Below are 26,274 nucleotides of genomic sequence, written 5' to 3' on the forward strand. Positions count from 1 at the left end.
CACCTCACCCTGACCTTGGGATCTCCCAAGCTTTACTGATGCCTGTGAAAGGCTAGACGCTAGCTGCAGTACAACTTGCTTAGGAGAATGAACACTATCTAACACTACGAGCTTTTACCTCAGGGTCAATGTGACCTGAAGACCCAACCTAAGCCAGCTCTTCATGACAGAGAACACCCCATAATGACAATAAAAGCATGGAAGATTTACCTTTCAAAAAACCAGGCATGTAGCCATGAACCAGGCATCAACTGTAATGGACCAGAATCCAGGATAAACATCCCCCACCTGCACCGGCCATCAGTTTAGAACAATGATGATTAACACACCACTGACACAATGATGATTAACACACCACTTCTTCTTCGCGATGGAAGAGAGGAAGCAGAAGTCTGGTCAGAGTGATATGATCAGAAGTCTGCAGGAACAATTGCAAGAAAGTAAACAGTTGCTGGAGGAGGAAAGGAACCTTGTTAAGGTTTTAACGAAAGAATTGAAGAAGCAAATGATGAGAGAGATGGAGAGAGAGGCGGAGGTAGAAATGCCACCTGCAGAGAAAAAGACACAGCAAATCTATGCTCAGAGGGATTTGCAAAGGGCAAAGGAGACCGTAGAGAGTCCCCCCCCCATGTGTGTCCAGTGATTAAAACAGAGTATATATATGAGGACAGTAGCGATGATTGTCCTCAGGTTATCACTAAAGAAGCCCCATATACAGCAACTGAATTAGCAAAATTGAGGAAAGATTTTTCAAGGATGGCAAAGGAATCTGAGAGAGAGTACATGTGGAGAGTGTCTTTGATGGGAGGAGATGGAATCTTGTTGTCAGAGAAAGAAGCAGAAGGATATTGGGGTCCTGGTGTGTTTCTAACAACTGGCGATTACCGGGCCCCATGGTCACTGACTCAGAGAGCTGCGTATTGGGCTGGAGGGCTGAACCCCATGGAAAGGGGAGATCCCCTTGCCATAACCGGTAGGGTGGATCAGTTAGTGGAAAGTGTGCAAAAGGTGGCATGTATCCAGATGATGTATGACCAGGAGCTCAAGCCCCATCAGGGCTCCCCGATGATGCTGCCTGTGGACCAGAGAGGATGAGTATATCTCTGAGACCAATTGGGATCCAACTACGAGGGACAATTCTAAACACCCTCAATGGAGAAAGGACTACGTCCACTCTGGAGGGGAGGATGTCCCCTGACCTTCGGCGGCCAGGGAGAAAAGTGTGGACATGGGGAGAGGTAGCTCAGGAGTTGACTGACTTTGGGAGAATATTCGGCCCTGTTAGTGGACCTTCTCAAAGAACTGAAAACAAGATCATACGGCGACTTATTGGGCGGCTATTAGCCCCTGGAAGACAGAGGCCCCTAAGTCGACAGGGACTGTGGCAACTAGGGCATCAGAAAGGCGTTCCCCGGGACTTGATGGATGGGCTCTCAACCCAAAGGTTGGAAGAGCTTGTGCAGAATTGGTCAGGGCAAAAGGCTGTTTCCAAACCAACACCTAGTGCCCCACCCTTGATAAACCCTGAGAACAAATTAACTAAAGAGGAGAAGGTGGCGGGAAACTAGATCCTCCGCTCCCTGAAGGTGAGGGGGGAGACGGAGGGTGGATGTTTGTTACACAACTCACCTGCAATACAAAAGGAGATTTACTGATTACTATTGCTGTAGGACCAAAGAAAAGACCGGTGACCTTTTTAGTTGATACTGGGGCACAAATTACCGCGCTAAGGCGAACTGAAGCAGAACGATGTGGGATTTCGGCCCCATCTAAAAATCTGATTGTCTTAAATGCCTTTGGAAAAACACAATCTGTGCCCATGACTCCGGCAAGCCTATGGTTGCCAGGGGAGGAAAATCCAGTCAACACCATGGTGGCCGTAGGATCTTTCCAGATGAACCTTTTAGGTATAGATGTTTTGAAGGGTAGACAGTGGCGTGACACCCAGGGAAACTCATGGTCTTTTGGTGTCCCTCAAATTAGGCAATTGGCCGAAACATCCGGCATGGAGGTGCGTCTATTGCAAGCGGCACCTACCCTTCCCCCTTCCAAACTGACAAATGTTAAACCCTATCCAGTGCCTCTAGGAGCAAGAGAAGGAATTACGCCAGTTCTGGAGGATTTAAAGAAACAAGGGGTTGTAGTTCCTACTCACTCCCCTTTCAACTCCCCAGCATGGCCAGTCCGAAAACCAAATGGCAAATGGAGATTGACAGTAGATTACAGGAGGCTCAATGCCAACACAGGTCCACTGACAGCTGCTGTGCCAAACATTGCTGAATTGATTGCTGCCATTCAGGAACAATCCCACCCTGTCATGGCAACGATTGATGTTAAGGATATGTTTTTTATGGTCCCTTTACAACCTGAGGACCGGGATCGCTTTGCTTTCACCTGGGAAGGACAACAGTACACCTTTACACGACTGCCCCAAGGATACAAGCACTCCCCCACGCTGGCTCACCATGCTCTAGCACGAGAGTTGGAAACAATTCCCATAAAAGCAGAGGTAAAGATCTATCAATATATAGATGATGTGCTCATAGGAGGAAGGCAGATAGAAGAAGTTAGAGAAACCCAGAATGCCATCATCACCCATTTGGAAAGTATAGGGTTGACAATTCCACCTGAGAAGATCCAGACTCCTTCGAGTGAGGTAAAATTCTTAGGAATCTGGTGGAAGGGAGGCATGACTTGTATCCCACCGGATACCCTTTCCTCTCTTGATCAGATCCACATGCCAGAGTCAAAGAAAGACTTACAGCATGCACTAGGGTTGCTTGTGTTTTGGAGAAAACACATTCCTGACTTTTCAATTATTGCTAGACCTCTGTATGATTTGTTGCAGAGGGAATGGACTCAGGTCCATGACGAAGCTTTACAGTTGTTGGTATTTGAAACAAATGCCTATCAGGCTCTTGGTCCCATTCACCCAACAGATCCGGTTCAAATTGAGTGGGGATTTGCCAAGACTGGACTGTCGATCCATTTGTGGCAAAAGGGTCCAGAGGGACCTCTTCGGCCCATTGGGTTTTATTCTCGTAGCTTTAAAGATGCTGAAAAAAGGTACACAACTTGGGAAAAGGGTCTATTTGTAGTTAGTTTAGCTCTGAGAGAAGCCGAACAGACCATCCGGCAACAATCTATAGTGCTCAGAGGTCCATTTAAAGTGATCAAAGCAGTTTTGGCAGGAACGCCACCCCCTGACGGGGTGGCCCAGAGAGCCTCTGTGCGAAAGTGGTATGCACAGATAGAACACTACTGTGAAATCTTCTCCGTATCAGAAGGAGCCGCAAAAGTGTTAAATATACAAGACGAGGTAAACCCAGATAAAGACTCCTCCGAGCTTTTGCCTGTAATAGAAGTAGCTCCTCCGTTTTCTGGACAATTGCAAAATGTCTGGTTCACGGATGCCTCGTCAAAGCGAGAGGGAAAGATTTGGAAATATCGAGCTGTGGCACTTCGAGTAGATACCAAGGAACAGATCATTACCGAAGGGATAGGTAGTGCACAAGTAGGAGAACTAATTGCTGTGTGGAGCGTCTTCCAGCACGAGGCTCAGTCTGCTTCTTCTGTCTATATCTATACTGATTCTTATGCTGTGTTTAAGGGCTGCACTGAGTGGCTTCCATTCTGGGAACAAAACGGGTGGGAGGTCAACAGGATACCTGTATGGCAAAAGGAAAAGTGGCAAGATATTCTCACCATTGCCAGACAAGGGAAATTTGCAGTAGCATGGGTAGCATCTCACCAACCAGATGATGCCCCGGTGAGCCAATGGAATGCTAAAGTGGATGAGCTAGCCCGGCTAGCTCTCCTACAAAGCACCCAGATAGTGGAAAATTGGGAACGCCTGTTGGAATAGCTACAGGTAAAACGGAAACATTCAGGAGTCGAAGACCTCTATTGTGAAGCACAAGCCCGAGGGTGGCCAGTTACCAGGGAAGAATGTAAAACTTGTGTGTCCTCCTGCGAACAGTGCCGCGTCCGTTTGGACAGACACCCGCTGGAGGGTGACCCCCTGCATTTGAGAAAAGGAAAAGGCCTATGGGAGGCTTGGCAGATCGATTATATCAGTCCCTTTCGGAGGTCAGAGGGAAAATACTATATACTGGTAGGTGTAGAGATAGTATCTGGACTAGTACAAGCTAAAGCATGTGCTAAGGCAACAGGAGAAAGCACAATAAAAGCTCTAAAAGAATGGTTTGGAATTTTTCCCAAACCACAGTCAATCCAATCAGATAATGGCTCACATTTCACAGCCAAAGTAGTCCAGGAATGGGCAGCCCAGGAGGGAATTTTGTGGGTGTTCCATACTCCGTATTATCCACAAGCAAATGGAATTGTGGAAAGAACAAATGGTCTGCTAAAACTCTTTCTCAAGCCGCACAAGCCAGGATGGGCTGAGAGAGTGTGGGATGCAGTGACCAGCGTGAATAGTCGCTGGGGGGTAAATGGATGTCCAAAGATCACTGCATTTTGTCCAAAAGCTCCAACAATCATGCCAGCCCCGCATGGTCCTGACCACCCCAGCAACCCATCTCATTTCCCAGGACAACCTGTCCTGGTCGAACTTCCCACAGTGGGCACCGTGCCTCTGGTGTTGGACACACCCCTTAACAAATATACCTGGAAAGCAAAAGATGCCTGTGGAAAAATTCATAAGATTCATACTAGATGGATTGTCCCCTCTTTCTAACCCGAGGAGCGAATTTGTTTCTGTTTCATTTTCAGGGAGAAGCAAGTGCCACAGACGTGCCTGCAGAAGAAGAGAAGCAGACACAATGTTATTTCTAATTATGTTATGTTGGAGATTTACCTATGAAGGTGAAGGGAAGCCAATTCCCCCACCTCCCTTTATCTCATATGATCCCTTTAAGGACAACGAATTTGTCCTGTTAGCAAAAGCTGTAAGCCAAGCCTTTAATCTGAGTCATTGTTGGGTTTGTGGGGGACCTTTAGGGTTGTCAAGTCGGCCATGGACCTCCACCTCCCTCACTCCAGCACAACTTGTAAGCAATTACAGTGAAGCTGACAGTACCACCTGGGATGATGGCGAAACATGGCCAATCCAATTTCCTACTGTGGGTAGATATTGTTTAAATCGCACCCAGAAGGGAGGGGTCAATGTCGGAGAAAGCAGGTGTCAGAGGACACTCACACATCAATTAGTTCACAAAGAGATGGGGGTTTACATATAGATGTGGCTTGATGAAGCCGGACGCAGCAAAGCATTCAAAGGGTTTTGGTCAAACAAAAATGAAACCTTCTCTTTCCGATGGTCTAAAAGCCATGTTTACCGTCAAACTTGTGAGTGGAAGAACAACACTGGTGCCTGGTATTGTACCGGCCAGACAAACAGCAACGGACCAACGGAGTTTTACAGTCCTTTGGGGAATGAGAACACAACTTATTTCCAATTCCCAAAGCCTGCAGCTGGGCCATTTGCCAACAGTGCCAAAGCCAGAAAGGGCCATTATTGGATTTGTGGACATACTGCCTACAAACAACTACCGGCGAATGGGTCAGGGATTTGTTATATAGGGATTATCCGACCTCTGTTTTTCCTACTTCCAGAGGTGGGTGGTCCTCGATTAGGGGTGAGACTATATGATAACCTGGGAAACAAAAGGATTGCACGTAGCAAGAGAGCTGTTGACGTTAAAATAGGTGGAACACAAAGGTGGGGGGAAAATGAGTGGCCCCCTGAAAGAATAACTGAACATTATGGGCCTGCCACTTGGAATCCCAGTGAACCAATATCAGGGGCACGAGAACCGATTTATAATTTGAACTGCATAATTCGACTGCAAGCAGTTTTAGAAATTATTACCAATAAAACTGCTAATGCTATAGACCTTTTAACCCAACAGTCTCGACAGATGCGTACTGCAATCCTTCAACACCGCATGGTTTTGGATTATTTACTAGCTGAAGAGGGAGGAGTATGTGGGAAATTAAATGTTTCTAATTGTTGTTTGGAAATAGACGATGTAGGTGAAGTAGTTCTTCAACTAGCCACAGATATCAGGAAACTAGCCCACGTCCCCGTCCAAACATGGAACGGATGGAACGGCAATCTATGGTCTTGGTTACCTGGAGCACCATGGGTAAAACAGCTTTTGTTTTATCTGCTATGTGCATTTGTCGCTTTGATGTTTGTGCCATGTGCTATTCCTTGTTTTATTCAATTAATCCAACATGTCGTATCAAATATGCAATTTGTACCTGTGGCTTCGCCTGATGGTGCAAAACAGATTCGTGTCATTCGCCAATCAAAGCGCGCGACTGTATCAATTGTTTAGGCGCATGCGCTCTGTGCTGGGACGTGGAACTGCGTAAACAACCCCTCGCACTCAGGTTAGTCAGACCACCATTTTAGCTCTGCAGTTAGTCAAAATGTATATTTTCCTTATAGTTAACCTCGCGACAGTTACTGTGTTAGTTATCGCTATATGTATGTCTTGGTCTTGTAAGTGTCCCGGGTGGTTTTGGAATTTTGTGGCGGTTGTTTTGTTGGCGTTTGCTATGTTTTTCCTTGTTGTATGCATGTGTTGGTTTTGTGACGGTCCGCGTCAACCATCTTGTAATTGTACTTGTTCGTATGGACAACCACCTTCTCCCCCTCCCCATTCCGAAAGACCAGGAACACCCTCTTTAGGCCCGGACAAGACTACCTTTTAGTAGACATTGTTATCATTGTTGTTCTCTTATTATGTGTTTAGGTAAAATAGTGGTTAAACATTGTTATATAAGGTTATGGTTTATTTGTTTAAATTTGGCCCAAAATAAGGAACAGCTTTCCCGCTGCGCATGCGGACTCTACCGGCAAACCGCGTGGACTGAGACCATTTTGTAGCATACGCCGGCAAAATGACGGAGTATGACTACGTGTTTGCGTTGATCCCAATTTATTATATAGCCTTTGCATTAATAACGGTTATCTTAATTGTCTTGTTAATACTTCTTTTTTATACTTGTAGCTGTTCACCATGCGAATAACCATTGTGTTTGGTTTTTTTTATTGACTTTTTGTAACCCTGAGATTATGCCTTAGTATTGTAGAGTCAGTTGAATTTATAATAGTCAATTGTTATCGTGTGTTAAGTAGATGATGTTAGTTATTGGATAATTGTTAAATGTGTTTTAATGTTGAAGAGTTGGTTAAGTTTAGAATAAGAGTTGATGTTAAATAGATGTTGCTAGTTATTAGATATTGTTTAACCTATTTAGAAATGTTATAAGAAAATTGTCATGATATCATTAATCACGTATATTGTTGCATAATGTAGACCTTTGGTTTTTATTTTTGTTTTATTATGGAGATTTGTTAACTTGGTTATATCGTTGTAGCATGCACCTTTTCCCTCTTTCTCTCTCTCTCTACCTTTACTTTCTACGCCACCACGAGGACAGCAATGTCGAGCCACGGGGTGGATGTAAGAGACTGTGTTGGTTTGCTGACACGACATCGCTGCTGCCTCGACATCCTGTTGCTGCAGGGGGGGTACGCACACGATGTCCCCGAAGAAAGCCACCGCATCCGCGACTGCCGAGCTGTGCCTGCCCACAAGTAAAGGTGAGAAACCACCAGGAGCACCTGGGCATGCGCCCATAGAAGAACAGGGGGTGGCACACAGAATAATGAGTTTGGAGAAATGGGTGGACTTTTCTGAGAAATCATGGGGACTGGAATAATAAAAAAGAACTGCATACTCCCCTCCGGTGCGCGAGTGAAAAAAACCTGGACTCTGGAGGACACCAAAAAGGACGGTAACATCTGGGAAGGCACTGGACTGTGAGCTGAGGAACCCGACCCCCCATCACCGGCGTCGGAAGCGACTCAGTGGGACGTTGCTGGCTTCGTGGTGGTGGTAATTAGTCTTGCTACCTCTTCTCTGTTCTCTTGCTTAGGTCTGCCTCTTTTCCTTTTTTCCTCACTTTGTTCTATCGCAGTTATTGGTTGGTGTAGGAAAATAAAAGTTGTAAAGTTGTACAGCATTTGACCTCGTTTGTGTCTTAATCTCGCTCTCGGGATCATTTAACAACCCTCCCCGATATTGGGTCGGGACAGGGTCCCACAGTGTTTTTTTGGGGGGGAGGGTTGTGCAGTCTTGAAGCACACGCAGGCAGGAAAAATTCCTACGTCAGGTGCAAGCACCAAAGCTCTGACACCACATCGACCCGTTATCTGACCATGGTTCAAAAGAGGCATTTTTACCTCACCGCATGCCTTGATTGGGTGGCAAGAGGAGCCTCCCCTCCTGGTGCACCCAGAAGCGTGTCAGCAAAGGAAACACCCCATCATTACGTACAGGGAGGCTGCCACTGTTGACAGCCTCATTCCCCACATGTTTTTGTACTGCATTGTGGTTGGGTGGCAGCCATTTTTTGACACCATCATACCCACATGTTCTCATGCAGTCCTCTGATTGGCTGCCTGCCTGCTTTGGACAAGGAAGTGCTCAGGTATCAAAATATATACCTGTACTACAATATATACATTTTTGGTTTTATATATGTATATATAAGTGACTGTACAAATATGTATAAATATTTTTTAATGTATTTATGAATAGATACTCTATTTTAAATATATCTACCCCTCTATACACATATATACGTGCATACGTTTATATGTATATGTATTTGTATATATATAAACATGTATAAATCCAGAGAAATTAAATATATATAGCCATTATAACATAGGTATGAAATGGATAAAACCTTTAATAACAGCTAATGGAATGAACAATTAGAGTTTACCTGTGAACAGAAAGAAAAGTACAAGGGTGGGTCGAGGTCCCCCACTTTACCAGGCTGCAGAAGAAGTCCAGACATGTCTGGGTTGGGGGGAACTTCAAGAGGGTGGGGAGGACACAGACAAGGTGGGACATGCCCGAGGGCTATGGCCCCCTCCTAGGTCACCAAGGAGCCCTCAGTGCAAGTCCTGTTAACATACAAAGAAGAGCCCAGTCCCATGAACTGGCCTAGGAGGCCCCCACATCCCAGCCCAGCCCAACAGGATGGCCATGCAGGGTTGCTGGGGAAGACTCTGAGCTTTCCTCGGTGCTGCAAGGCACAGGCAACGCCATCTGCAAACATGGAAAAGCAGGGCAAAATGCCAGCTTCAGAAGAATACGTGCATGGGCACAATATGGAAAAGACCCAAAGAGGATCTCAAAAAAGATGATGTGGATGAGAGGAGCTAGCCAGTGACCCCAGGAACTGCAAAGTGGCTTTTGAGGTTCCAAGCAGAGAGGGAGGGTGGTAGTGGGGAACTCCCTTTCCCCATGGGGTTGTGGGGGATCTCACAGCTACCTGTAAGACCACTGTGGGGTGCAGACTGGTGCTATACACATTTCCTTGTCCTTAGGTTGACAACCTGATTGAATGTTTCAAACAGCTCTGTCTGACACAGAGGGGAGAGGTCAGGAGCGTGCTGGCACTTGTCCAGGTCCACCTGAGCCACACCAGCCAAATCCAGTAGGCTGTGTGTACGTCCTGTCAAAGGATGGGGAAGGGGGTGGTGACGGTGGATGTAAATGTATTGAATCCTGTAGGACCTGAGCAGGATGTAAATGGGAGGGAATAAGGTGTGAAAATTGTGCTGGGTCTGGCTGGGATGGCGTTATTTTCTTGTTAGCAGACCCTATGGTGCTGAGCTTTGCCTTGGTGGTCAAAAGAGTGTTGACCGATAACACACTGACATTGTAGCTACTGCTGAGCAGTGCTTGCACAGCATCAAGGCCTTCTCTGTTCCTCACTTTGCCCCGACAGCGAGGAGACTGGGGGTGGCAAGAGGCGGGGAGAGGACAAAGTCAGGACAGCTGACCCCAATGGACCAAGGGGATATTCCACACCATATGACGTCATAGTCAGCAATAGAACTAGGGGAGTGCTGGGCGTTCTTCAAAGTAGAAGAGGTAATCCACTTATTAAACTGTCTTTATCTCAACTCATGAGATTTTTTTTTCTCACTTTTGTCCTTCCCCATCCTACTGGTGAGCAAGTGACTGGGTGGAGGCTGCCACATGGGGTCACCCCACCAGACAAGCACACAGAAAATAGGCTGGTATGTGCTTGTGAGGTCATTGGTGCCTGAATAGATCATAGGATGGGAGCTGGCACAAGGCTTGTGTAAGTGGTTGTGAGATTACTGATACCTGACAGGTAAAGATTACTGAGTAGCTGATAGGCCAAGAGTAGGGGTGTGGCTTGTGTCAGAGCTTGTGAGGTCACTTGTGCCTTTGCATCTCACAGGCAAGCAGATAGCAAGTAGGTGGATATTTGGTGGCCAGCTCACTGGTGCCCGAGTAGCTGATAGGCAAGAGGGAGACATGTGGCTTGGGTACGTACTTGTGTTGTGACTCTGGGCTGAAGAGCTGATAGGCCAGGACCAAGTGCATGGCCCTTATAGGTTCTTGTAAGGTCACCGGAGACAGAGTACTGCACCAGCAAGTACCTGGCAAATGGGTGTACACGTACATGGGAGGTCACTGGTGCCTGAGTAGCTGATAGAGCAGGAGCTGGCCCATGGCTTGTGTCTGTGCTTATGAGGTCACTCATGCCTGAGTAGCTCATAGGCCTGGAGTAAGCCAATGGCACGTGTAGGTGCTGCTGTTGTCACTGCTGCCTGAGTAGCTGATAGGGCAGGAGCAGGCCCCTAGTTTGTGTTGGTTGTTTTGAGGTCATTGGTGTCTGAAGAGCTGATGGGCCAGGAACAGGCCCATGTCAGATGCAGATACTATGACGTCACCTGTGGCTGAGTAGCTGATAGGCTAGGAGTAGGCACATGGCTGTGTATGGATGAACTTGTGATGTCACTGGTGCCTGGAGAGCTGATAGGCCAGGAGCTGGCATGTAGCTTGGGTAGGTGCTTCGGTGTCACCAAAATAGTATTCAGACCACGACCAAACACGGCTTTTTGGAAGAACCATCGTTAGCAGAAGTCCATACACCACGCACACAGTTGTGGCACTGTAACTCAGGCACACGCAGTGGTGGCAGTAGGAGGGGTGTGAGGTCACTGTCAGTATAAATCATGAGCACACAGCGGTGGCCATGGGAGGATGGCAGTGTTCACGTCACCCATAGCACCCCAAGGCTGTGGGGCTCGGTGCAGGGTGGCCGTGTGCTGTCACAAGGGCATCAGAGGGGACGGGATCCGCCTGGCCCTGTCACTGCGAGGCCGAAGGAGCAGCCCCTGCAGCCCTGGCTGGAGCAGTCGGGGTAGGGGTGGGTCGGGGGCACCGCAGGGATGTGCCTGGGCACGGTGCCAGGAGGAAACCACAGACTTCCTCCAGAGCGCAGGGAGCGCTGCGAGGCCACGTGGGCTGTGGTTTGTGCACCTGCAGGCTGCAGCTCCCAACTCTCCTGCAGGGAATAACGGCCCCTTGGTGACATGCCGAGAGTCAGGGATGTGTCTGAGCCTCTGGGCTGCATGTCGGCTGCCGGGACAGAGACATGTCCCAGCTTCAGCTCATTGGAAGCGACCTTCCGTGGAGCTCTCCAGGGAGGGACGGGTGAGCCAGCGCTGCTGGGATGGGGCTCTGGCCTGGGCTAAGGGCCTTTCCCAGCTGCTGCTCCCAGCAGAGCGGGGTCTGCAGCAGGGGCAGGGGCTGTTTCCTTCCCTTCCTGACACAGCCCCCGGTGCAGTCTCAGCCCTGTGATTCCCATGGCACAGAGGTGGCTGGATACTCACACCTGAGGCTCTTGGATGTGCCCAGAATAAAAGATGCTCAGTGCTCCTAGTCCACACGGCACGGTTCAGGGGGTGAAAAACTTGTTTCCCCCCCACAACTGGCCCTGTCTTGTGACAGCCCTCCAGCACAGTGACGTGACACCTGTAGCGGAGCCATCTCTCATATATGGTCATGAATGGTGCTGGAGAAGTTCATTGGAGGGCTGGGCTGTGTCGGAGGGGAGATCGCTCCCGATAATGTCTAAAAAGGTGCTGCTGCTTCGATTGGCTCCTCCTGTAGCTGGGCTGGCATCTGCAGAGATATATTGCCCTCCCGTCGTCATTGTCCCCATGAGTCCCCAGGAGCCGTGGGAGGGAATTTAACGTAGCAGGGATGTTCTGGCAGGGCAGGAGGCTCAGGATGGGCACCGAGGGACTCCTGTCCCCTCAGATGCTGTGGCTGCTCCTCTGGGTACAGCTGTGCAGGGGTAAGTGCCGACTCCTTTGTTCCACAGCCCAGGGCCAGCAGGTACCAGTGTGGTCATTGGGATTTGCCTGGGAATGGGGTTTCTTTGCAGGTGCTACTGAGATGAGGGGCAGAAGGTGCTCAGGTCCATGGACCCTGTGCCTTTCCCTGTGCCCATCTCGGTGGGTGAGAATATCTCCTTTTCCAGGGCTCCAGTGTTCAGGGCAGCCTGTGCCTGGCTGGATTCATAGACAACCTGTCCTGGGGTACCCCTTTGGCATCCCCTCTTCCCCAGCACTGTACCTCTGGAGCTGGTGGTGGCCTAGCTGGTGATGGCAGTACCCAGAGATGCCCAGGGCACTGCGGAGCTCTAGGGTACCTCAGAGGGATTGTGTGCTGCTCACTGCCCCCTTGGTCCAGGGGACCCCTGACCCCATGAGAGCAGTTTGGACCCCACAGAGAGAAGGGGACCGGGGCATCTAGAGTAGAGAGGCATCCTTCCTGGGGAGCTTGGCCCAGTGTAGGGACTGGGCTGACACCAGGGGCAAGGATGGGACATGGGTTGGGGGATCCTCAGAATCATCTCAGTGCTCCCTGGGGGTGGGGGTGTGTTTGGATGGTGCTGGGGCAGGCACAGGCTGGTGCTGGAAGCTGCAGGCCTGCGTACATGGAGCTGTTGAGGGGGTGCTGGGCTGGGGAGTAGCGGGTTCTCAGTGCAGCGCTGGGCAGTGTGTGTGGAAGTGTGGATGGGGGGGCAGGTGGCTGTTGCCGTGGGAGGCCTTGTGCAGTGGGATGGTGAGTGACCCAGCTGGGCTGGAACTGGACACCCACAGCCTTGTGCAGCCCGTGGGGATAGAAGGGACCCCTGCACTGCACCAGGGACAGCCTGGAGGGGAGAGGGCTCCTACCCTTTGAATCGGCCCAGGTTGGGGGTTCCCCCAGACCTGCAGTGCTGAGGTTTGGCACTCTCCTGACCCATCCCCTGCTGGTGTTTGAAGGGGCTGCAGAGGTGAGGCTGGTGAATGGCGGCAGGCGCTGTGCTGGGAGAGTGGAGGTGAAACACAATAGCAAGTGGGGGACGGTGTGTGGTGACTACTGGAGCATGAACGATGCGGCAGTGGTTTGTAAGCAGCTGGGCTGTGGGTCTGCTGTTGGAGCTCCTCAGTATGGACACTTTGGGCCAGGATCTGGCCCCATTTGGATGGATGATGTTGGCTGTAATGGCACCGAGTCTGCCCTGTCTGACTGCGAACACAAAGGATGGGGTGAAAATAACTGTGAACACATTCACGATGCTGGAGTGACATGTTCAGGTAAGTGGACAGCACGTTCTTCACCTTTGGGTCTGGGATTGGGGAAGGGACCATGGGTGTGCCCTCAGGGAGCAACAAGTGGACACCAGAGCAGGGCCCAGTGATGCTGGTCTAACTGCCAGGCTGGGACTGTCATTGCTGATGTCCCCAGTCCTTGGGGAAGGCCCAGAGGGAGCCTACCCCAAGGTGAACTGTCCTTGCCAGAGTCTCAGTCACCCTCAGTCAGTATCTTGGGCTGCAGATGAGTCCTCCATCCCTGCCCTGGGCTGTCCATTGGGCTTCATTGATCTCCACCCATTCTGCCAGTTTGCAGCCAACAATGCTGAGGGTCCCTGTGCTGGAAACACCTGGGGGCACTTGCTCAGCACTCCACGCTTTGGAGGAATGGCATGAGATGGCTGATCCTCCTGGGTCATTCCCCTTCACAGGCATGATTACCTCAACTGAATCAAATGGGCTTTTCAGAGAGGATGAGTGCTGGGCCCTGGGGAATGGAGCAGGGTGGCCACAAAGCCCTTCACTGCCTCTGCCCACCCAGGGCTCGGCTGTGTGGACCAGCATTTGCGAGGGTTAGGAGCTTGGCAGCTGCTTGACTCTGGCTGCTTCCTCCTGCACCACTGCATGCACAGGCTGGTACTGAGACATCCCTGGGGCTGTGAATAGTCCTGTGGGGACACAGCCCCACACAGGCAGCACTGCCCCACTGCCCAAGCCCTCCTGCCTGCCCATGGTTCCCCATGCTGCCCCATGAAACAGGGTCTTTGCCAGCACTTACCAGCTCTGATCTGTGCCTGCTGTTACTGTCGGTGCCAGCGTGAGGCCAGGGCGGCAGGCAAGTCTCCTGCCTCTCTACCTGGCTGTCGGCTTGGGACCTGTGCACCTCCAGGCAGAGCGCTATGTCCCTGGCTGAGGAAAGCCCCTCCAAGCAGCCATTGGAGGGGTCTGAACAGGCACCAGGCATGATAGCAGCTGCACCATTTCTCTGCTCTGTGACATCTTCACCTAACAGGAATCTCCCAGCATGCCAGAACATCCCTGGGAGCAAGGTGCATTTCTGGCTACATGAAAGTGATGGTCCTGCCTGGTCCCAAGCTCTGCAGGGGCTGAGCAGGCTGCAGCAGTCTTTATCATCTGGGCCAGTTCTCCTGGATCCAAACTGTGGACGCTACTGCAGGGCTGGGGGGACCATGCCAGGCAGTGCAGGGCACCCTGTACAGCAGCAGTTTGTCTGAGTGGTGCCTGGTGCTGTGACAGACACATACCCTCGAGTGCTGTGATGGTGTAGAGATGGGGTGCGTGGGGGTCTGGATGTGCCTGTGTCACCAACAACCCCCCAACAACTTCCTCTGGGATGTGCAATGGGCAGTTTGGTCACAGCTTGCTTGGAGGTGATGTGGGACGTGGGCATTTAACTGCCAGAGGGCTCTGGGAACTCCCAGTTGTTATGGATTTTTTCCAGAATTTGTCCGGCTGGTGGAAGGGAAGAGCCGCTGCTCAGGACGTGTGGAGATCCATGACAGGGACCAGTGGAAAACTGTCTGTGATTCACACTTTGGTCCCAAAGCTGCTGATGTGGTCTGCAGGGAGTTGCAGTGTGGAGTGGCCCTGCCTGTCAGTGGGCCAGCTCACTTTGGAGAAGGGGTCAGTCCCATCTGGGATGGAGAGCTGCAGTGTGTGGGCAATGAATCCCGCCTCATCTCCTGCCGCAGAGGGTCTTCCAGGGAGCGGCCCTGCACCCACACAAACAGCGCTGTTGTCACCTGCACACGTAAGGACTCGGGGACGGGTGCTGAACACTTGGGTGAGCTCCAGCCTGAGTGGGGGCAGGTTGTGCCTGTTGAGACAAGGGAAGTGGGCTATCTGTTCCCACAGGCTGGCAGACAGGTGACCTTCCTGGGGGATCCTACACAGGGCAGGGCTGGGCTGCTGCCCAAGGACAAGGAGGGGTCATGTGGTGGGAGGACTCAGTGGGATCATTGTGTTGTTCCACAGAGGACACAGAAAGGCCTGAAGGCAGAGGATAAGCTGGGAGGAGGGCAGGGCAGGTTGTGGTCCGGGGGAGCTGGGGGCTTTGGGAAGAAGCATCAGTGTGTGCTTGGGGGAACCTTGGTGGGGTAGGTCTCTTCTCAGGGTGCTGGCAGGGGAGGAGCAGGTGCCCTAGGTGGGCATGGGCCAGGGGCAGGTGGCAACTGGCTGTTGGGGTAGAAGGAGGTGCCAAAGGCTGTGGGGCCACAAATGACCCAGCAAGGCCAGAACTGCAGACCCCCAGCCTTGCAGCACCCATGAGGATAGAAGGGACCCCTGCCCTGCCCAGGAGACAGACTTGGAGGGGAGAGGGCTCCCACCGGGGCACCTCTGATGCCACCCGGGCAGGGGTTCCCCCAGACGCACACTGCTGGGGCTTGGCACTGCTCTAACTGGTCCTGTGTCAGTGTTTGAAGGTGCTGTGGAGGTGAGGCTGGCAGATGGTGGCAGGCGCTGTGCTGGGAGAGTGGAGGTGAAACAACAGGGCCAGTGGGGGACAGTCTGTGATGACTACTGGAACATGAACAATGCAGCAGTGGTTTGTAAGCAGCTGGGCTGTGGGTCTGCTGTGGGAGCTCCTCAGTATGGACACTTTGGGCCAGGATCTGGCCCCATTTGGATGGATGGTGTTGGCTGTAATGGCACCGAGTCTGCCCTGTCTGACTGCAAACATAGAGGATGGGGTGAACATGACTGTGAACACAGTGAGGATGCTGGAGTGACATGTTCAGGTAAGTGGACAGCCTGTTCCTCCCCTTTGGGTCTGAGATTGGGGAAGGGACCATGGCTGTGCCCTCAGGGAGCAACAAGTGGACACCAGAGCAGGGCCCAGTGATGCTGACCTAATTGCCAGGCTGGGACTGTCATTGCTGATGTCCCCAGTCCTTGGGGAAGGCCCAGAGGGAGCCTACCCACTGCATGCCCAGGCTGGTACTGAGATGTCCCTGAGGCTGTGAGTAGTCCTGTGGGGATATGACCCTGTGCATGCAGTAGTGACCCACTGTCCAAGCCCTCCTGCCTGCCCATGGTTCCCCACACTGCCCCATGACATGGGGCCTTTGGCAGCAGTTACTGATCCTCATTTGTGCCTGCTGGTCTCTGAGAGTTGGCATGGGCCCAGTGGGATTATCCTCGCCTTCTGTCCGGCCATCCATCTGGGTTGTGGACACCTTCAGGCAGAGCACGGTGTCCCTGTCTGAGAACACCCTCCCCCCAAGCAGACATCAGAGGGATCTGAACAGGCACCAGGCATGATGGCAGCTGCACCATTTCTGTTCTCTCTGACATCTTCCACCTAAAAGGAGCCTTCCAACACCCCAGGAACACCCCTGGGATCAAGGGGTGCTTCTGGTTGCATCAGGGGGATGGTCCTGCCTGGTCCCAAGCTCTGCAGGGGCTGAGCAGGCTGCAGCAGTCATTATCATCTGGGCCAGTTCTCCTGGATCAAACTGCTCACATTACGGTGGTTCTGGGGGGACCATGCCAGGCCACGCGGGGGACCTTGTGTGGGAGCACTTTGTCTAAGCAGTACCTGTGGCTGTGAGTCTGTGACAGACACATACCCTCAAGTGCTCTGATGCTGTAGAGATGGGGTGCATGGGGGTCTGGATGTGCCTGTGTCACCAACACTTCCCCAACAGCTTCCTCTGAAATGTGCAAAGGAGAGTTTGGTCATGGCTTGCTTGGAGATGATGCAGGATGTGGACATTTAACTGCCAGAGGGCTCTGGGAACTCCAAGTTGTTATGTTTTTTTCCAGGATTTGTCCGGCTGGTGGAAGGGAAGAGCCACTGCTCAGGACATGTGGAGATCCATGACGGGGACCAGTGGAAAACTGTCTGTGATTCACATTTTAGTCCCAAAGCTGCTGATGTGGTCTGCAGGGAGTTGCAGTGTGGCGTGGCCCTGCCTGTCAGTGGGCCAGCTCACTTTGGAGAAGGGGTCAGTCCCATCTGGGATGGAGAGCTGCAGTGTGTGGGCAATGAATCCCGCCTCATCTCCTGCCACAGAGGGTCCTCCAGGGACCAGCCCTGCACACACACGAACAGCGCTGTTGTCACCTGCACACGTAAGGACTCAGGGAGGGGTGTTGTACACCAGGGCTGTGCCAGGGGTTAGGGAACAGAGCAAGGACCGTGCTGGGCCAGGTGTGAGGACAGGAGGGATGATGGGATTGTCTGCAGCATGAAAATAGTGCAGAAGGAGAAGAAAGGCATGCTGTCCCTCTGGCCTCTCCGCCAGCTACTGAGGGTACATGAGCACCAATCCACCCTCCCTCCTCCTCCTCTGTCCCCAGAATACACAGGATTCAAGCTGGTGAACGGCAGCACAGCGTGTGCAGGGAGGGTAGAGGTCCAGGTCTTGGGGACCTGGGGGACTCTCTGTGCCTCCCGCTGGGATCTCTCGGATGCCCATGTTCTCTGTCGTCAACTCAACTGTGGGTTTGCTGAGTCCATTCCTGGAGGAGAGCATTTTGGGAGAGGGACTGGCCCTGTCTGGAGAGACTCATTCCACTGTGATGGGACAGAAGCCCATCTGGGACAGTGCCCAGTGATCACCCTGGGGGCCTCACCATGTTCCCATGGGAACAACGCTGCTGTCATTTGCTCAGGTGAGTGCTGGAAAAATGCTGCATAACTCCATTTGCCCTTTGTGTGTCATGTGGCCACACAAAGCAGTGATCCCACAGCAGTGCAAGGCTGAATTTCTCCCTGGAGAAACCCTGGCTTCCCCAGGAGCCATCTGGAGGGCTTTTCCTGCTCAGAGTGACCGCTATACTTTGGGAGAGCTGAGGGCTGAATGGAGGCAGGCATCTGCCCCCAGGGCAGTGGCATAGGCCCCATCACCATCACCAGGCCTGGGCTCCTCCGTTCTCCTACTGTGGGAAAAGCCCAGAGCAGGGCTGCAGGCCTGTGCTCCATCCCTCTGGCTGCAGACAACTGCATCCCATCCCCAGAGAGAGCTCTGCAGAGCCTCATCCCACCACCCAGGAAGCAGGTGCCCGGCTGCCCCCAGCAGCAGCAGATTTTGCCCTCGCTTCCCGTCAGCAAAAGGCTCAATCTTGTTGTGTTTGGGCGGAAAATCCCCCCCTCCCACTGCTCCCTGAAGGATGCCATGCTCCCTGGTGCCACCAATGGCTGTGGCATCTCTGCTCTCCCCAGGCTCAGCCAGCTTTGCATCCCTGCGGCTGGTGGGTGGAGAGAGCCGGTGCGACGGACGAGTGGAGATCTTCCAGCATGGGACATGGGGCAGAGTCCTGGATGACCAGTGGGACGTGCAGGAGGCCAGTGTGGTGTGCCGGCAGCTGCGGTGTGGAGAGGCAGGGACAGCCTACAACCCCCCAAAGCCTGAGCGAGGGACGGGTCCCGTGGGGCTGCGAGGGGTCCGGTGCACAGGGCATGAGGCCAGCCTGGCCTTCTGCAACACCTCCCTGCTCGAGAGTGCACCGGCGGCAGGGGTAGCAGAGGATGTGGGAGTCATTTGCTGGGGTGAGCGGCGCTGCACGGGCACCCCAGGTGATGGGGTGGGTGGGCAGCCGGCCCCTAACAGCAACTGGGGTTTCTACCCACTACAGGGAGCCGGAGGGTCCGGCTGGTGAATGGGACCGGGCGCTGTGCTGGGAGAGTGGAGATCTACTACCAGGGCATCTGGGGGACTGTCTGTGACGATGGCTGGGACCTGTCTGATGCCACCGTCATTTGTCACCAGCTGGGCTGTGGAGGGGCAGTGGAGGCAGCCGGCTCTGCTCAGTTCGGGGAAGGCTCCGGGCAGATCTGGCTGGATGGCGTGAACTGCTCTGGGGCCGAAGCTGCTCTCTGGGACTGCCCTGCCAGGCCCTGGGGGCAGCACGACTGCGGGCACAAAGAGGATGCCGGAGTCGTCTGCTCAGGTCTGTGCCAGGAGCTGTAGTGGGAGCCTGGCTCCCATGGAGGCCAGGACACAAGGAGAGATGGGCATGGCCAAGGCTGTCCCTGGCTGCCTCTGAGCTCCTGTCCGAGAATGTCCTGTGGATACCCATGCACGGGTACCCTCAGTCCCACTGAGGGTCCCTGGGGAGCTCAGCCATCCCCGAGGGTTTGCAGGAAGGGCAGGGGTGTCTGTCCATCAGGGGCTTCTCTCTACCTTTGGGTGCAAGGGGGACGTACTGGCCATGGCCTTACCCAGCTGTGGGCCTGGGGGGTGCAGAGGTGTCCTGGCTCCCACTGCCCCAGACCAGCCTGTTCCCCCTTGGTGCCTTTCCTCCCAGAGTTCATGGCCCTGAGGCTGGAGAACAGTGATGGCTGCTCCGGGCGCCTGCAGGTTTTCTACAACGGAACATGGGGCAGCATTTGCTCCAACTCGATGACTCTCGACACAGTGTTGCTGGCATGCAAGGAGCTGGGCTGCGGGGATGGAGGATCCCTGGAAACGCAGCTGCCTTATGGAAGGGTGTCTGGCCCTACATGGCTGGATAAGGTGCGGTGTGGGGAGAAAACCAGCTCCTTCTGGCAGTGTCCCTCTGCTCCCTGGAACCCACAGTCATGTGAAGACCCACGAGAAGAGATCCACATCACCTGCAATGGTAACTCTGAGCCACCTGGGCACCCCAGTGTCACTCTAGCTCCTGCTCCCTGTTGAGCACAGCCAAATGCGGAAAAAGAGCTTGGAGGGGCTTTTCCTTTCCATGTCAGTCCCTTCTGCTGCTGGTGGCAGAAAAGCGATCACAGCCACACACGTCCAGCAGCAGTTGCCACCCAGCAGCGCCTGGGGGAGGCAGAGGCATCTCCAGGTGAGGTCTCAGAAGAGACCAGACAGGGTTCAGAAGAGCCTTCCCTCCATAGACATGCTCCTGCTGCTCTGTTAAACTGGGACCTTTTGGGGCCGAGCAGTTGGGGTCCCCTCACAGTCCTGTGCGTGTCCCATGAATGACCAGGGTTCAGTTGCTGCTGTGATCGAGATGGCAGAGGGAGGCACAAGCAGAGGTCAGTCCTGCTCTCTTCTGCACAATCTCCCGAACCAGCCCTTTCACCACAGTGTTTCCTTCTTCAGGGAGACGCCCAGAAATGCCCTCGATCCCACTGGCCCCGTGCCCCAACTCCACGAGGTGCACAGGTAGGGAGCTGCTCCTCTGTGGATGCTTCTTGTCTGGCAGGGCTCTGCCTGCTGTCTCTGTGCCATGGGAGGTCTTTGCCTTCTCCAGACAGGGAGAAGATTCGTGCCGTGGGAGGTGAGGACAGGTGCTCGGGCAGAGTGGAGGTCTGGCACCGTGGCTCTTGGGGGACGGTGTGCGACGACTCCTGGGACATGCGGGATGCTGAGGTGGCGTGCAGGCAGCTGGGCTGTGGCCCTGCGGTGTCTGCCCTGCATGAGGCTGCGTTTGGGGAGGGGACGGGCCCCATCTGGCTGGAGCAGGTGGAGTGCCGTGGGACAGAGCTGTCTCTGCAGGACTGCTGGGCCCGGCCTGGGGATGGTGGTGCTTGCCGGCATAAGGAAGATGCTGCTGTGAACTGCTCAGGTGAGTGGCACGGATAGGACCCCTTGCTCAGGTATTAGCAGGGAGCTGGGGAAGACCTTTTGCTGCCTTGGTCCTGCCATGGCCCCTGACCTCCCAAGAGCAAGAACATTCCTGTGGAGTGCAGGAGCCTGGTGCCAAGTGGGGAGCAGCCTTGGTGGAACTGGATGTGTTCTGGCCATTGCCCATGGGGCCCTGCAGCCCCAGGGTTATCCCCTGGGCTATCTGTGCCATCCTGCCTGCCACCCGGAGCAGAGGCACTGAGCCTTTTCCCGGCCTCTCTTTCTAGCACTATAGGAGAGGCAATTTGGGTGGGATGTGTCAGGGACATCCATAGACACACACACGGTGTGTTGGGGAGGAGGCTCCCTGGTACCCGCACACCCACCCTCTCAGCCCAGCTCTCCTTTTCCTCCTCTGCAGCTACACCCAGGACAGCAGCATCCCCACCCCGAGCAGGTAACTTGTCTTCCCCCCGGGGCTGGGTATCCCCAGGGCCAGACTGTGACCCACAGCTGGGTGGAAGGGGCTCCTTGTTGGTGTGTGAAACTCCCAGGAGAAGGCACTGGTCTAGTGGTGAGGGGGCTAGGGAAGGTTGTAATTTACTCATCAGGGTAGCAGCTTCTCCATCGCTCATCCCTGGGGCCCTCCATCCCCTGCTGCCTTGTGTGATGGGGGTCAGGAATGGTGCTTTTTCCCCCTCACCCAGGCCTGCTGCTGGCCTTTCCATATTCTTGCCCACACAGAATCCCCCCAGGGCAGTCTGAGTGGCAGCGGGAGATTCTCAGTGCCCATGATCATCTGCATCATCCTGGGGGTCCTTCTCTGCCTGCTCCTGGCCCTCCTGGCTGGGCAAGCACTAAGCACCAGGGCTGGGCGCAGAGGTTGGTCTTTCCACAGTGGTCCCAGGGGAAGATAGATATCTCCTGGAAGGGCTGCAGGGTGTCAGTGTGGGGCACAGACAGAGCTGGGGGGATGAGACTCTGTGCTGCCACCTGTCCCATGCACCATCCCATTGACTGCCTGGCCGTGGGGCACCAGCAGCAAGGGGTGGAGAGAAACCAGAGGTGGGGGGAGGTAGCGATGGGGCGAGGAGAGAAATGTCAGAAATGGCAGAGTGGGGCTGGGAGATATGTGGGCAGAAAGGAGATGGCCAAGGCTGGCAGTGCTCTGGGTAGTGCTGGGGGTGCTCTGGGACAAGGGAGATGATGGAAGGAGTGCAGGGTAGCAGGGTCCGTCCCGTGGTGTCAGGCACCCAGGCTGTCCCTTCTGCCCAGCTCTGCCCACCCCCTGGCAGGACAGGGGCCCTACTCTACACCCGTGGGACAGATAGGGGAAAGCTCCAGGTGGAGAGGAAACATGGGAGCTGCTCCAGGGTCAGACAAGGGGTGCATGACCCTGGGGCCAGAGGGGCATGAGCACTGTCTCTGATGGGATGATGCGAGGGTGACGCTGCCCCAGATAATCTCCGCAGCGATGTTGCCCTCACTGGGGATGTGGCAGCTGTGCCTGGACAGTGCAGTGGGGCTGTGCTGTCGGGCCAGTCCTGGGTTGGCCCAAGGAACAGGTTTGAGGGAGCGCAGTGTGATCCCATTGCCCGTCTGCCTGTCCTTGTGCCAGCCCTACCTCTGTCCCCAGGCTCCAGGAGTGCTCAGGAGATGTTCCCTGAGGCTGTGTATGAGGAGATCAGTTACAGCCCAGTGTGGGAGAAGCAGGCAAGGTTTGGTCTCTCAGGTGGGTGTGGGTCCTCCCTGGACGTACATCTGCAGGACCCTTTCCCCTGGCCCCAACCCAGGGCTGATTCCCTGAAGCCCCCAGCCTATTGTGATGCTGGGGCCATGTGGTCTGTGGGGACAGCATCCAGGTCCTGGCCTGGGAGGGGAGCTTTCTCCCAACCAGCTTTGCCTGTCCCGCTGGACATCCCCTCTCCTCCTGCCCCTGCACCTCATGTGACACGCGTGGAGTGAAGGAAAGGGCTGTCCTAGGGCAGCTCTGCGAGCACCTTTGAGACAGGGTTTGCCCCAGGGAGGTAGGGTGATTTCCCAGCCCTCCTCCCCATGCAGCCCCAGCTCTGTGGGTCCCCCTTCCCCAGCAGCACTGACCACGAGCCAGGTCAGTGGGGCTCACTTTGTAGTAGCCACTGTGCATCTCTCCAGGCTCCTATTCAGAGGAGTCCCTGACCCAGCTGCAGTCCTACCCTGGGGTCAGCGAGGAGGAGGATGGTCTGGCATCAGCAGCAGGTAACAGAGGCAAGAAGGAGTTGATCTCCCTGAAGACATGTGATGGACAGAGGTGTCACTCCGTGTCACCGCTGGAGATGGGGAGGACATGGGGGTCTCCTGTGGTGCTGCCAATACCCGTGTCTCAGACCTGTGTCCCTGCACATCTTCCTGTCCTCCGCTCTGCAGGATGTATCTTCTGACTGTCACCAGCTCCCCTCTCTTTTCAGATGTTCTTGTCCCACCCAGAGGTGACCCAGCAGATGGTTATGATGATGCCAGGGAGGTTTCTGATCCCGTGGAGGATGTTGCCCCTGGGCAGGGAGAGAGTGAAATGCCCAGGGAACCTGAGGAGGGAGCAGAGCCCAGGGATGCACCCAGAGGTGAGAGGGAAATTTAGCACTGCTGGTTCCTGGGGTGCCATCCATGGTGCCACCCAAGTCACTGCTGTCCTGAGACCCCAGCCTCCTGGGAAGGGGGAACCTGTCCTGGGAGTTTTCCTTGGAGGGACTAGGGGTGGGAGAAGGAGCTGAATGTGGTGACGAGCAGGGAGGAAGATGATCTACAGACCCCATGGGGCAAGCTGCATTGTCCTGCCTTGCTGCTTGCAGGGACCAGCCTGTGCTCCTGGAGAAGTGCTGGGGTCCCTGGAGCTGAAGGAGACACGTGGCCCCTGTCCCTGGGGAGCATGGGCTATGATGATGCTGAAGAGGTGTCTCTGGCACATCCCCCTGAGGACACAATGGCTGTGACACCGGAGCTCTGTGCACAACAGTCCCCGAGCCCAAGGCCATGAGAGCCCATCCCTGCTGTGCAGCTGGGTGCAGCCAGGAGGGAGAAGAGGTCTGTGCAGCTGGGAGAGCTGCGAGCACCAGCGAACCATGTCCCTTGTCCCATGGGCAACAGAAACCGCCTGGAGTTTCCTCTATTTTTATTCCCATTTTTATGCTGTGCCTCATCTTTGTTCATAATAGAACAGCTGTGTTCAGCTTTGACCCAGAGCTGGTGCTTGCCTGCCCAAGTGTCAGGGCATCTTCCTGAGGCTGGTCAGGAGGAGCAGAGAACAAAGTCATGGAGGTGGGGAAATGGGCATATCTCAGGGACAGCAGGCTTGGGGTCAGGCTGTGAAGCAGTGAGAGCCCATGGTCCCTGGGGAATAATCCTGCTGACAGAGACATTTCCATCCTACTGGCCACAGGCAGTTTCTAGTCAAAATGGCTCTCTGATAGGTTCCGTGATGCACCTCAGTTTGAGCACCCATTTCCTCGCCCTAGGGTTTCCCAGCTGCTCTTTACCCCAGGCAGGGCCAGAGCCGTGCTGGTCCCACAGTGCAGAGGCCATGACAGAGCTGCCGTGTCAGGGTAAGCCCTGGGCTGTGGCCCCACAGAAGTGAGCCCTGAGGTGGCCACAGTGCCCTGAACATCCCAGCCAGCCCCAGGGGGGAACATGGCCCATGGATTACCTCCCACCATGGTTAGGAGGCATCTCTGCTCCCCACTGCCCCAGCACAAGGTGCAGAGCTGCTTTCTGGGATACACAGGGCTGGGATTCCCTCTCCTCATGCTCTGCCAGGACCCCAGTCTCCATGGGCTGCTCCTGCTGCCTTGGGCCCTCGCAGACCCTGAACACTCTTGTCAAGGCACTGAGCTGCCTTCTTCCTGAGCAGAGGCTGTAAGGCCCCACAGCAGCCCTGGGACCCCCTCCTCCTGCTCTCCTCCAGCCCCCACCCCTGCCCTCCTGCTGCTTCACCAGGGATGTCAGTTTGGGTTTGTGTCAGGGCAGTACTTGTGTGCAGGCACAGAAGAGAGGGAAGCAACGGTGATGGGGGCACCTTTCCCCCAGCACTGTTGGAGGGCTGGGGGGATGAAGAAAAGATCCCCAGGAGATGTATGCTGCAGCCAGAAGCCTTGGTCCAGTCCCTGGCCTGGAGAAGGGCTCATCTGGCAGGATCCTCACGTGGGCACATTTCCATGGCAGAGGAGATTTTGTGTCCCTCCCCTAAAAGAGGCACTGCTGGGAGCTTAGCCAGGGTCCTTCTCCCTTGGCTGTGGCTTTCGCCTGCCCCAGCGCCCATGGGCAGAGAAACTTCTTACGTAGCAGCCAGGCGGGGAGAAGGGTTTGACACCTGGGCAGGACCTGGCAACCCAAACCACCCTCCCTGGTCCTGCTGGTGGGTCTCAACACCCCTCCGGCACTTCCCCAAAAGGCTTCTCTGCTGCGGGCTGGAAGGTGCATTGGCTGTCTGTGGCAGGGTTCCATGTGGGAAGTTGCTGGAGCTCAGTACTGCTGCAAGCAGCAGGATCTGGCCCTAGAGGAGAAGCGGGGAGGAGGTGGCTGTCACCAGCACCCTCTCCCACTTCAGCATTGCCCCATTCCCTGCTGGGAGCTCCTCCACCCCTGTGGTGATCCTGGGGGGATATGGGAGAAGCCCAGGCACACACATCCCTCTGCCCCATACCCCAGAGCCTTCCTGCTGGCAGACCCCATGGGAGAGCAGCGTTCCCAGGGTGAGACCCCCATGGTGATGGTGATGATGAGTGCCCCCATGGGCACTGCAAACACAACATCCATCCCCTGGAAAACTCCCATGGGGGCAAGCTCCAGCCCTGCATCTCAGAGAAAGAAGGTATAAAAGTGAAGTAAAGAAGAAGGGGGGATTGTCATCTTCTGAACACAGGATGGTGGGGGCTATGGACAGTATGGACACTGACATGCAGACTCAAGGTGCTCCAAGTGGGGACTGGGGAGAGGAACCCAGCACCTGTCCTGTGACACCTCGCTGCCAGCTCTGCCCTCCCACAGGTGTAATATTTCTCCCTTACTCTGGCACCTGGCAGACATTTTCCTCTTCCTCCTGGGGGAGATGAGCCACAGGCCTGTGTGTGCTTGAGGGGGGCAGCACGCCTGAGCAGGAAGAGCCTGTTTCATGGCATCTGGGGACCTGAACAGTCTGGCATTGCAGGCTGGGTCCATTCTCTGCAGCAAAGCAAGATTGTTGCTGTACCCCAAATCTGTGGTTGTTCCTGCAGCTCCCGAGGACCTGCCTGAGCGGGGGTCACAGTGAGACCCCCAAGT

At 54.3% G+C, this 26,274-nt stretch overlaps 2 protein-coding genes across 2 annotated transcripts; both read left to right on the forward strand.

Annotated features, from left to right (window-relative positions):
* Nucleotides 1–370: 370 nt before the first annotated feature.
* Nucleotides 371–1,568, forward strand: LOC138683029 (uncharacterized). The gene is given in 3 exon segments (XM_069774550.1): nucleotides 371–602; nucleotides 605–1,078; nucleotides 1,081–1,568. Coding segments are annotated over 3 exon segments (1,194 nt in total).
* Nucleotides 1,569–7,418: 5,850 nt separating this feature from the next.
* Nucleotides 7,419–24,874, forward strand: LOC138683030 (scavenger receptor cysteine-rich type 1 protein M130-like). The gene is given in 18 exon segments (XM_069774551.1): nucleotides 7,419–7,573; nucleotides 13,095–13,465; nucleotides 14,925–15,233; nucleotides 15,898–16,221; nucleotides 17,249–17,557; nucleotides 17,786–18,100; nucleotides 18,651–18,977; nucleotides 19,064–19,378; nucleotides 19,736–20,050; nucleotides 20,518–20,580; nucleotides 20,669–20,983; nucleotides 21,404–21,439; nucleotides 21,727–21,864; nucleotides 22,619–22,714; nucleotides 23,137–23,220; nucleotides 23,430–23,582; nucleotides 23,811–24,082; nucleotides 24,818–24,874. Coding segments are annotated over 18 exon segments (3,954 nt in total).
* Nucleotides 24,875–26,274: the final 1,400 nt, after the last annotated feature.

The sequence above is a fragment of the Haliaeetus albicilla genome, chromosome 30 (genome assembly GCF_947461875.1).
Source record: "Haliaeetus albicilla chromosome 30, bHalAlb1.1, whole genome shotgun sequence".
Classification (NCBI taxonomy): domain Eukaryota; kingdom Metazoa; phylum Chordata; class Aves; order Accipitriformes; family Accipitridae; genus Haliaeetus; species Haliaeetus albicilla.